At 43.9% G+C, this 12,847-nt stretch overlaps 1 protein-coding gene across 4 annotated transcripts in view; it reads left to right on the top strand.

The window, feature by feature from the left end:
• ELMOD1 (ELMO domain containing 1) overlaps positions 1-12,847 on the top strand; it is a 282,874-nt gene that overhangs the window by 161,070 nt on the left and 108,957 nt on the right. For all 4 annotated transcript variants that reach the window (XM_069202335.1, XM_069202336.1, XM_069202334.1 and 1 more), the window contains exon 3: positions 10,539-10,684. In XM_069202335.1, coding sequence (XP_069058436.1) covers positions 10,539-10,684 — 146 coding nt within the window. The remainder of the gene's footprint in view (positions 1-10,538; positions 10,685-12,847) is intronic.

Here is a 12,847-nt window from a genome sequence, read left to right as displayed (position 1 = left end):
AACATTTTTGGCTGGTTTACACTTCGGCCTTGGTAGTGTCCTGCTGACCTCCCTCTATTTTTAAACTGTTTTATTAGTTTTGCACTTGAACAGAGTAAACCTTAAATCATAGTTTTAAAATGAACAAACTAGTTCACTATATGCACATTGCTCTCATTTCATATACGTATGGGATATTTTAGAACAACTGTTGTTAATTTTTTAGCCCAACCTGCAACTGTAAAGGTCCTGTTTTTGAAGCTAATCTGTTTCTTACAAACATGTTTTTGATCACTCAACTCCTGGACCCAAAATGTACTTCAGGTACACTGTCTACGTTTTTGTCCTTAACTTGGTGCGCCTGGTGCTGACCAGGACAGTGTGCCTGATTATACCATAATACCCAGTGGCAGCTTGCAGGAGAGAAAAGGTGCGTCATGGCAGACGGGGGACACAACGGGGAAAAAAATAATAATATATTTTTTAAACGTACCTTCTTGCGCCATGCCGCCTCTCTTCGCTCCTATCCGCTCCTCGACTGGACTGCAGGCACAGGCTCCGTGGCAGAGTGGAAGTCTCTGCTGTCTCCAACCCAGCAACACAGTGGCTGCATTGCTGGGTTGGAGAGAGCCCAGTGTGCATGTGTGTTTGGCCGGCCCGAGACAGCCAGCCAAACATACATGCGCACTGAGGGGGAGTGCTGTGCACGCCCCCTCGTCACAGTCCCATTGCCCCACCACTTTCACTATCAAATGATAATAAACATAGTTTATTATTGTTTTATAATAAACGTTTTGCAGCTGCTGCTGCTGGGGTTACGTGGGGGGGGGTGTGAGGGGACGCTCCTCGCCATAGCGGAGGAGCAGCCCCTGATAAAATCTGCTGTCCTCACTGCAAGCAAGCACAGTTATACCAGCGCTGAGGAAAGCTCATTTATGAAAGTTAGAGCAATGGTGGCTTCAGATTTTACAGGAGGTAGACCTGCTTCAGTTTGAAGAGGAATCCCATTGCATGCCTTTTGCTGAGTATTACCTGAAGGGGGGAACCTGTGGGAGTTACCTAGAACCCCTGCTACTCCTTTCTAAAAAGTGCCCGCAGAGGTTGCACTGATGGTGCAACACCTTCTATGTGATGCAAAGTCAGTGTGCCTCTCGACAGCATCTTTGAAACTGCACCTGCATCCGTCGTACAGTTCGGGCGCAATGGCATGGGGTTCTCCTCCTTTGCACGGGACCACAGCCTGAAGCAAACGAGGAAACATCCCATTGTGATTGTGGTGGTCCACATCTTGTGCCAGCACCATCCCTATCACAGAATGGGCAGTGCAGGCATTTCCTTATCCTTCTGTAATATCGAAGTGCCCTGGTGGTGCAAAAAACAGCGCACATGACTGTTATGACCCCGGGGGCACTTTGTATTATACGACCAATGGTGTCTTGGGAAAAGGAATAGCCCATTGAGATTGTTCAGTGGTGGGAATTCCAGATAATTTTTAGTAAAAAATTGACTTGTTTAAAGACTTCATGAAACCATTCTTTACGCTACACCAAACCATCATTAAAATGAGTACAAAGTGATTAAAGCGACAACTAGAATTGTAGGAGTACGTTCAAAACCACATATATTGTACTACTGGTACCAGAAAAGGACCACACACAAAAGGCTTCTGAGAATACAAAGATCTGCACATGACAGCATTAAGGACTGCTGCCAAGCTTTGCACTGCTCTTTAAAGGCCCCTTCATTCTAGTTATTGGTCGGAGCAGCAGGTGAGTTCCTAGAATAGTGAAAAGGGTACTAGTGCTATTTTATGCATCGAGGTTAGAATTTTCTGGTTTAAACAGGGAAAAACAGAACAGAAAGACAAGCAGTGAAGTGTTGGAGCACAAGATCCATAGCAACAGTTATTGGCCCTCATCCACTTCATTGTATCCAGTGGAGTCCACAACATTTCAATGTTTTAATGCAGCATTAGATCCAACTGCAGAGGCCTATAACAGTTAAAGACCCTCAACCTGAGTTATAGGCCTGAGCACAAGCGAGGACCTATAACGAGGGTGTGGGCCTTTAACAGTCAGTATTGCCCGTGGCAAAAGAGGTATAGTGCTTCAGAACATTTTACCCACCATGGCTAAAACATTCTAAATTAACAAGGGAGAAATAAAAAGACAAACATTGGAATGTTGGAGCAGAACCTTTGTACCTGTCAATATTATCTCTGAGCATCTTCACTGTCTTTAGTGGACCTCTCAGTATTCCAGTGTTCTCATATACTGTTATTGCTCACGGAAGAGGGCTATGCTAACCTATTAGGGCCTGCTACCCAAGTTACAAATATGAACCACAGGCAATAGCCTATAAAGAATAAGACTTAACTACATAAAAGCCCAGGGATTAAGTATAAGGCATTTAGAACATCCCATCTTCTTATTGTAAACTGATCTGAATATTACAGGGAAAAAGGAGGGGAAACACTGAAATATTGGATCAGAACATAGATCCATGCTATTATTGACCCTCAGCACTCCATTGTCTCCAATGGAACTCTCAACATTCCAACGTTCTAATATACTACTGAGCATATCACTCCGGGTCCAATTAATACATCACAGAAAAATGGATTGTGTGGAATGTGGAAGGCAAAGCAATGGAATGTGAGAAGAGATCTTGAATGAGTGTGTGGAGTGCTGTTAGGTGAGAGGCACTTGGAAGAAGCCTGCAAGGTGCTAAAAAGATCATTGGGATGTGCACAGCTAAATACATCTCTTAAAGAATTTAAAGACTCTAGCCAGTCATATCATAACAGGGGCATCAGGGAAGGGATTTGTCTTGCTCAAAGCAATTGCTTGGGTCTGAGGTACCAGAGAAGACATGACTGTGTGTGAGACTGCAGACTGCTGTACTTATTCCTTCAGGGAATCGTAAGTATATATGACATTGTTGCTATCATTCAGGGGTAACCGAAGTGAAAGTAAAGTAATATTGATGTGTGTATAATTGTACAATCACGCTGCCAAACATTTTATGTTATGTATTTTCTGTTTCAATAATACATATCTCCCAGTGATGTTGATGATGTAGTATCTATGCTTATGTAGGATATCTGGGTTGGCATAGCCAGAATTGTTCTGGCCTCCCCAGGGTTCCATTTATGTGCATAGATAGGCTTTGTGAGTGGGCACTGCTGTTTGTCTCTGTGCGGCTTGAGAACCAGACCCAATGAGGTGACGTGGTTATGTCATTGTGTGTGAACATACAAGTCATCGTGTATATGCGGTCCTGTGTTCATAGGCAGGCAGTTGAAGGGAGACATGCCTAATACAAGAAGATGTATAGTTGCAGTCTTCAGATGGCATATTGCCATCTGTATACATTCTGCACTATGAAGGATGTGAACATACAAGGACCTTTAGCAAGCTCGGTTGGACAGGGTAAAGGCTGTGTATTGCCTTGGGAGAGGGTAGTATGCTTTTGAAAGCAGCATACTGCTAGAAAATTGTCCCCATTTTAGTGAACATATGAGCATACAAGTTCTAGTAGCTTGAGTGGTTGCTGGTGCTTGGGAGAGGAAGCCCAGTTCTCTTCTGTGATGCTTTTACAGCTGTGACAGGTGGGTGCGATGGTGGTGGAGGATGGGTATGCTAATATTGAAAAGGGAGTGGTCTGTCTAGGTCATTGTTGATGGCTTTTTGACTGTGATGTTGCTGATTTAGGAGAAAATTGGGTCCAATAGGGGTCTGGCAGTGTGGGTGGGTTAGGTAATGTGATTGATGAGACAGAGTTTTGAGAGGTTATCTAGAAAGGTTGTAGAGTTTGGGTTGGTGCTTTGTTCTATGTGAAAATTAGGGTCTCCGAGGAGCCATAGTGGTAGGTTTTCAAGGGCTCTTCCCAGGAAGAAATTTGCATTAATGTGTATCTTGAATACAAGATGTTCCATGTAGCTCATGGGGGTGTCCGTGTAGATGGTGCAGCTGATGATGTCTTTGAATATGATGGCGACTCCACCTCCAGGCTTGTGCTGACAGTATTGCTTTGCGATCTTGTAGCCAGTAGGGATGTTTATAGTGATGTCTAGTTCAGAGGTTGTGTCTAGCCATGTTTCCGTGAGGAGAAGCAGGTCTGGAGCAAAGTCATGCAGTAGGTCCCAAACCATTGTGGCATGTTTGGTGAGTGAATTAGTATTGAGGAGTATGCATGCAAGTGTGGCATGTTGCGTGGGTGGTGGATGATCTATGTGAGCGGGTGATGGGTTTGTGTTTGTGTGAATGAGTGGGGTGCTGGATGCTATTTGTTCTGGAGTGGTGGGTATAGAGTGTGGGAGAATTTGAGGACTTGCAGGAGATGCATGTGAATGCTCCAACCATGTTGTGTGGTGCAGGGTGGCATCAAGGCGACACCGGAGCTGAGAGCACTGAGGAGCGCAGCATAGTAGCAGTGGATAGGGCAGGACCATGGTTCCTGTTGCTCAATCAATTAATCAGGCAGGTTTCTTGTAAAGCACAGCTAATCACCTGTCAGGGTCTCAAGGTGCTGGGGGGGTAGTGGGAGTTTAGTCTAAGAGCCACGACTTGAGGTCCTTCTTAAATTGAGGTAGTGAGGGTGATTGCCTGATGTGTAGCAGAATAGCAGTCCAGGTATTTGTGGTGAGGTGAGAGAACGATCTTCTTCCAGCTGAGTTCTTTCAAATCCTTGGGGTTGTGGCAAGGGCCAGTTGGGCGGAGCGGAGGTGTCTGGAAGGTATGTGGAAGGTCAGGCGCTGGATGAGGTATGTGGGTCCGATGTTGTGGAGGGTCTTGTAGGCGTGTATGAGCAGCTTGAAGGTGATTCTTCTATTGATCACAGAGCCGGTGACTGGAGATGTGGCTGCGGCAAAGGATGTCCAGGATGAGTCTGGCTGAGGCATTCTGGATTCTCTGCAGTTTCTTTTAGAGTGTTAGGGTGGCGCCGGCATAGAGTGTGTTGCGTAGTCTAACCTGCTGCTGACAAGCACCTGGGTGACTGTTCTCCTGGACTTGATCGGGATCCATTTGAAGATCTTTCGGAGCAGGCTGAGCATGTGGAAGTATGAGGATGAGACTGTGTTGACTTGGTGGTTCACTGAGAGAGGGGAGTCTAGGATGATGCTGAGGCTGAGTGCGTGGTTTGGGGGCTGGGAGGGGGGTGGTTTGGAGCTTTGGGGACCACCAGGAGTCATCCCAGATGGAGGGGGTGGAACCCAGGATGAGTACCTCGGTTCTGTCCGAGTTGAGTTTCAGGCAACTGTACTTCATCCTGGCGGTGACTGCCTACATTCTGCTGTGGAAGTTGCTTTTTGTGGTTGTAGGTTCATTAGTGAGGGAGAGAATCAGCTCAGTGTTGCAGTGCTGGGCTCGGCCCAGGCATGGATGGGCCCGGCGTGGATGGGCACAGAAAGGCTTTGCCTTTGGCATACCAGTAATGTGCCCACTGACTGCATCCGTGCTGCAGTCACCATTAAGTAGGCCATAGAAGGGGAGGAGCGCAGATAGATACTGGGAAATTAAGTCTTCCTGCTTGGCTTCTTCTTTTAAATACAATTTTGCTGGAAAGCCAGTGATGTCATACAGTTCTCACAGACCGCATCCACACCCACACCCACACAAACAGCAGCAAGGAAACTTTTGCCATCATCAAAGATTTCACCACGCCTCCTGTCACCTCCAGCAAAATCACAACCTTCCAAGACAATTGCCACAAGCTCTAGGGATTGCTCTGTAACAAATTAACCTCCGTACGTAGACCCTCAACCAGAGCCTCTCAGCTTTTCCTCACAGCTGAAGAACAAACCGAGGAGTTTCCTGAAGAGATGAAGTCTTTTTGGCCCTGAGACTTCAGAAAACAGGTGGCAAGCTCAATCCGAGCCCTTGGAGAGCCCTTTTGGTGAAGACAGAGACCTTCTCAGCAAAGTCAGAGGCCAGCAGGGCATCAGGGCAACAGCAGGGAACCAGTCCTTCTCATCAAAGCAGTCCAGATGAGTTGTTTGGGCAGCCAGGCAGTTCCTCTTGACAGGGTACAGGTGTAGGTCCAGAAGTGTCTGAGTTCGTGGGGTCAGAGACCCAAATATGCCTTTGAAGTGGGGGAGACTTCAAAGAGTGGTTTTGAAGTGCACACGTTCCCCTTCCAGTGCAATCATGTCTGCCAGGGTCCCTGTAGGGGTTTTGCAGTCGATTGTGTGAGGGCAGGCCACTGGCCTTTGTAATGTAAGAGTCAGGCCCTCCACCATTCCAGCCCAGGAGGACCCATTCAATATGCAGATGAGTGCAGGTGTGACTGAGTGTTCTGTGTTTGTGGTTGTCTGGGTCAAATGCACAAGGGAGCTGTCAACCATCCCAGCCCAGACGTTGACTGGAGACAGGCTGTAAGGCACCGATGGTTTTTAAGTGCAGAGAAATACTCACTTTCTAAAAGTGACATTTCTAAAATAGTAATATAAAATCCAACCTCACCAATAAGCAGGATTTTCTATGACCATTCTGGCCATACTAAATATGACCTGGTTACACCTTTCAGATCAGAATCTACCACTCAAAAAAAATATGATGGCAGACCTAATGCCATTCTATGAAAGGAGCAGGCCTCACAGTAGTGGAAAATATATTTAGGAGTTTTTCACTACCAAGACATGTAAAACACATGTGTGCATGTCCTGCCTTTTACCTGCATGGCACCCTGCCGTATGGGTGACCTAGGGCCTGCCTTAGGGGTGACTTATATGTAGAAAAATAGGAGTTTAAGGCTTGGCAAGTACTTTTAAATGGCAAGTCAAAGTGGCAGTGAAACTTCACACACAGGCCTTTTTAAAGGGCCACTTAGGTGGGAGGCACAATCAAGGTTGCAGGCCCACCAGTAGCATTTAATTTATAGGCCTTGGGCATGTGTATTGCACATTACTAGGGACTTAAACGTAAATCAGATATGCCAATAGGGGATGAACCAATGTTACCATGTTTAAGGGGGAGTGCATATGCGCTTTAGCACTGGTTAGCTGTGGTAAAGTGTGCAGAGTCCTAAAACTAGCAAAAACAGTGTCAGAAAAGTGGAGGGAGGCAGGCAAAAAGTTGGGGGATGACCACCCTAACGTTGTCGGGTGTAACAACTATGGAAACACCATCTAAGCCGGGATCACCAAGAAGCTCATGAGAAGACTGGAAACCATACAAAACTCAGCAGCCAGGCTCATTCTCAACCTCCCATGCAGAACTCACATCACACCACTTCTCAGGGAGCTCCAATCGCACCTGATACACAAACTCACTCATTTCAAACTTCTTACACACATTTAAAGCACTACACAACTTAGGCCCCACCTGCCTGGACAGCCACCTCTCCTTCCCCCAACCACACAGACACCTCCTCTCCACAGCACTCTTACTCGCACACATACCATGCATACATAGAACCAAAGCTGTGTTCTCTTACATCCCTCCTAAAGTGAGGAACGTCCACCCACTCAACATCATAGCCTCTTCCTCTCTTTTTGAGTTCTGCGAGCAGTTTTTCAATTAACCAACTTACCCTAGGCAAGGCTGGCCACACACTCCTGCTGAGCACCAGGATACCCTTGCAGGTGGTAGCAGACCTTACAAATATACATAACATGACATGTGGTGGTTAGTTAGTGTGCATAGAATCCTTTCATTGAAGACTGATTTATAAGAATATGTTATAGGTATATATGGATGTGTATATAAGATTTTTATGCAGGGTGTCATAACACACTGCTGCTTTATTTCTATGCACTGCATATAATTGGCCTAAGAATAATCGAAGGCTGAGTTGGCTTAGCCAGGGTTCAGACTCACTGAACAAAATGGTCTGGAAATACATTTCTGTATTGAATCTATTTTGTGAGACATCTGGCTTGGAGATGGTCAGGAAAAAAGAGAAAGATATGGGGAAATGGTTGAATGCGGGATAGTCTTAATGGGGTTTAATTGACTGCAGATGTCCTGGGTAATAATGGTCTGGCGAGCATTGCTCTTGTTGGGAATGGTCTAGAAGAGGCTGCTGTGGTTGAAAATAAGCAATAACCTTCATATCATATGAAAACATACCAATCCATAGCATATTGTATTACCAGATGGTTGGTTTTGCAGGCGTTACAGTTCATGATAAGAGTGTCATAAATTGCAAATAGCAATTTTTTCTGTTTCCTCTACAAACGTAAGATTTATATATTTTGTCCAAAAAACATAGTTTGATGGTGCATCTAGTCTTTGTCTATGTAGGGTGATGTAAAATACTGCTTTATATGGCATGTATTCTTTGTGTACGATGCACAATGGAAAACACTGTTCGATGGTTAATGCACTCTTTTAATGTAATCCATGTGATTAATAGTGCAGCTTGGGACAAGCTGGCTGATGCATGGGGAAAATAGGAGTACTGCAGGTTGTTAAAAAAGGGTGGTCATACAACAAATAAGACAATTAGGAAGTTTTGCCATATTTTTAGGTGGCCTTGAAATAGACCTTCGATAAAGATGTCTTCGTTACAGTGGACATTAAGATTCCAATGGAATTTCTTCAAATGAAAATTGACCTGGTCTATAAATGACACTTTGGAAGGAACATTTGTAGATGGAGCTTGTGGTAAGAAGTTGTATTATTTGTGTAACCCATGGAAAGGGTCAGTGGATACAGTTTTAGCCTTTGTCCCTCATGGAGGTTCCAGAGAGTGTTTGAGCTAAGATAAAAATGGACATACCTGATCCATTTGTACCGTCCTGAACAATAGCCACGGTCTCAATTGCTATAGCTGATGAATATTCTCAATGCCTGGCTGTAGACTCTGTAAATAATGCAACAATATGCATAATCATGAAAGTTATTAAAGATGGTGTCTTTAGAAAAGTGCTCTAAAGTAACATGCGGGCACCACATAGCACTTAAATGTATCTACAAATAAAACAGGGCGATAGCCAAACCTCCCCAAGGAGGGACAAACGTAAACATTTACCACTGTCATCAAAGGATTTTTGAAGGGCAAGCCCACGAACGAGTGATAGTAATGGGCGTGAGGTGGGCATTGTTAGAAGCCCAGATACATGCCAACACGTCAGAAAAGCAGCGATTGCGCGCTGCTAAGTTCGACCTAAAAAAGTCTGAGAATGGGGTATGTAACTGTGATGTATTTACACCTTGTTAACAGAAGGATTTCCTGGAGAAGCATGGCATAAAACAAGGAACATACTAGCATCACCCTCAGTCTAATGGATTGGCAGAATAAATGCATAGGCAAAGAGTAGTCGCTAAGTTGGAAAGCTTGTTTTTCTGGAGATCGGCACTTCAAGTTGCATGAACTGTAACATCTAGAACTCCACACCTTAGAGGAATTATTATGATCACCTCGGAGGGAAGATCATCTGGTACAAAACTGTAGTCTGGATGGATGAGGGCAGATGAATTCAAAGAAGTACATGACCAGGAAGTGTGCAAAAAGCCAAGAATTTTCAACAGGTGTATACATTGTATCAATATTTTGTCATTGGACGAGGGAAAACTCTTTGAAGTAGGAGGGCAAACGAGAGTGCTAGTTTTATTACTAAGAAGGATGCACCGGCACCTCCCAGCTCTCAAATCGTGACAGAGAAATGCTGTTACTAGAATGATGGCACCAGAAAATGAAAAATCACCAACGGAGCAACAAGTGGAAAAACAGAGATGATGTGATGCATGAAGCTAAAGTGCCAGATCGTATGTCCCCAGTGCAGGGTACATGCTGATGTTGTCGAAGATCTAAAAACCTGGGTGAGCGGAGGTAGATGAGTTGTTCCAGTGACACTGTATATTGCATTTCTATGACTTTGTTTTTCTAAGTTCAGAAGGTAGCGTGCAGTTAATGATTACTTGCCAGAATAGTGAGATTTGTGAGTGTGAGATGCTTGGAGGGATCAGCAATTAACATTAGGCAGAGGTTGTTGGAACGAGGGCTGGATGAAGCCTGGAAGGTGCTTTAAAGACACTAATAAATGTTACAATAGACTTGATAGTAAATAATGAGTCTGTATTAACCCATCCACCTTTTCTACTGCACTAAATACAGACATCTAGTGTAATATCACTCTCAATCAGTTCAATGTTGTTCTGTTGACCAAGCTGTTGTGATATTTTTTAATGTCTATAATGACATCACCCCTTTAAATTGCTATATTTGGTCATCCATGCAATCCATTGTAACAAAAGTGACAACATCTTCCTTTCCCAAAAACAATAAAAACACATACTTGTAAGAAGGTGGTGATTCACGTATTCTCCCTGCAAAACCCACCAGGGACTCACAAACCATGGACATGTCTTAACATTAAATGTCAATGACACAAGCATGAAAGTGAAATATCGCCAAAATGCTATGAGTAAGTCTAATTAAATGCATTTCTGATCTTCAGCTGTTTGTGAGGTTTGAGAAGAGGATAGTTGAGTCCTCATTATTTTGTACTGTTTATCTAAAAAAGTTACCAGTTATGCTGTTGGTTATTTATACATGTGAGATACATCACTTTTTGTCTGTATCCTGTTTTGAAATTATATATTTTCTTTCAGAATGGTGGTGCAAGTCTGGCTGTATTTTTACTGCATTTGCTTATGGCGCTGCTTGAAATTTGTCTTGAGGAAACTCACTGGACGGTGTGAGCTACAAAGGATCTGCTATAACACTAAGCCTGGAGCGAGAAGGACCATGAAAATAGGTATGTGGTTTTCTGTGTGTATATGTGTGCCTTCTTTACTGTCCTGTGGTGCTTTCATTCATAGTGATACCCCAATTATACAAGAGCCTCATTTACAAGGCCCTTGCACCACTGTTGCATCATTCCTTTTAGATGCAATGGTGGCACAAGCAGTGCTTCACACTGCTCCACATTTACAAACTGACGCATTGAGCACAATACATCAGTTTGTAAAGCCGTGCATCACATTATACCTCCTCCAGGTATAATGTATGCAAGGTAAGTGTTCCCTCGGAAAAAGCCACGCAGAACTGGCGCAGTGAAATTTACAACATTTCACTGCGTTGTTCTTGGACTTCACTGTGTCCGAATTTTAACGCCTGCTCAGAGCAGGCGTCAAACTGATGCAGGGCTTTACTCTGTGGGAGCCTTCCTCGCATTGCTGGAGTAGCTTAATTGATTTGACGCTATTCTAGCAATGCTTCAGGTTTAGCGCCACAGATGCTTTAGAAATTCTGAGATTCATGGTGTGTAACTACAGCGCATCCATGGCATTGTAAGGGAGTCATAGGGCAGCGCAAGAAATCTGATGCATCAGAGCTGATGCGTCAGATTATTGTAAATGAGGCCCCAAGTGTACAGGAAATCTAGATATGTTATACATTGCTTTTGCATGTCTCTGTTCTGGGACAAAGTCAATAAATGACACGTTGTAACTAGCAACTTTAGAAACACCTCTATTATCTACCCTTTACTGGATTTGTTATTGTAAAAAATAGTGGATGAACGCTAATGGACCAAGATTTTCTAGTTTTAACAGGTCCCTAACTGGCTTTGATAACTAGTTTTCTATACCAGTATTTCTATAGATTGTCTACAGGTCCGAATGGAGCTGTATTTATGTAAACACTGTGACCTAAGGTATATTTGCAATGAAATTATAAATGTTTTTCGTGTATTTGAATAATATTGTATTGTAGTTGTACCTCTATAACAATTCATACCCCTGACGAAGTGACAAAGTGCATTTGTGTACAACTAGCACTCTAGCAGTGTTCTGGACGGAAGAGTGCGTATGGGCCATGTGTCCTTTATGGATAGTGTATGAGTGTGGGGGCCAAAGTTCTGTTCTTATTGTTCTTTGTCACTGCTCCTGAGTAAATTTGAAGCCAAAAGGGGTGATAGACAGGAGGTTTTTACATCAGATACTAGTATATGGATAGGCAGAATGTTTGTGAATGCATTATGCCATATGTGGGAAGTGATTTGGTGTCATTTATGCATAGCAGACTCCTCAAATCATGCTATATCCAGCATGTAGTTCCACCTTCACAAGGTTGTTGGAGAAAGACATGAGTATAGGTGCCCTCATGCACATGGGTGCCTACCATCTTTGGAGTGGTAGGCATCATTGTTTAAACCACATAGATTTTGGGCTTAGAGAACTGTGCAAAGGAAAGGTCGATAGGCTCTCCTCATCCCTTGGCCGCGAGTGGAGGGCTTAGTAGAGCCCACTTAGCCATGTGTAGAAATACAGAATTTAATAATGTATGCAAATTGAGAAATGTGGAAAATACTGGCCACTTTGCTTCTGCATTGTACATCCTAAGTAGGTTTGGCATTCACAACATAACTTTTGTTTTGCCACTGTACATCATCCCTGATTCTTTTGAGCCCGCACTCTTGGTGCGAAATAAGGGATTTCTAACTTGAAACTCCTTTAGGATTTCTTGTTACTGAGCAAGCCAAGCCCCATATGTACTTCCAATTATGATACAAGTTTTGATTGTGAAAGCAGGCAAGGCTCACATGTAATTAAAATTGTAAATCAAGTTTTGATTGTGAGAGCATCTGTATTCTGGAAAATGAGCTGTGGTTGTCATTCACTTAACTCTGGCCACAAATACTTGACAACTTTTGATCTCTGCAGCAGCGGTTCCCAACCTGTGGTCCATGGACCCCTAGGGGTCCGTGACACATTCCCAGGGGGTCCGCAGCCCTGGGCCGGCAGGAAGGCAGTTCTCCAGCTGGGGCCCCTCTCTGCGTGTTTTTATATTTATTACTTCATTTGCTCAGCAGCTTTAAAACCACTGCAAAGTTCTGTGTACATCCAATAGCTTTCAGGAGAAAAATAAAAGCATCAAGATAATTCTTGTGATTAATGTAACTGCTGGAGAGAGGTGG

Source organism: Pleurodeles waltl, chromosome 8 (genome assembly GCF_031143425.1).
Source record: "Pleurodeles waltl isolate 20211129_DDA chromosome 8, aPleWal1.hap1.20221129, whole genome shotgun sequence".
NCBI lineage: Eukaryota > Metazoa > Chordata > Amphibia > Caudata > Salamandridae > Pleurodeles > Pleurodeles waltl.
The sequence above is the reverse complement of the archived record's forward strand: the minus strand, read 5'-3'. Positions and strand labels throughout refer to the sequence as shown.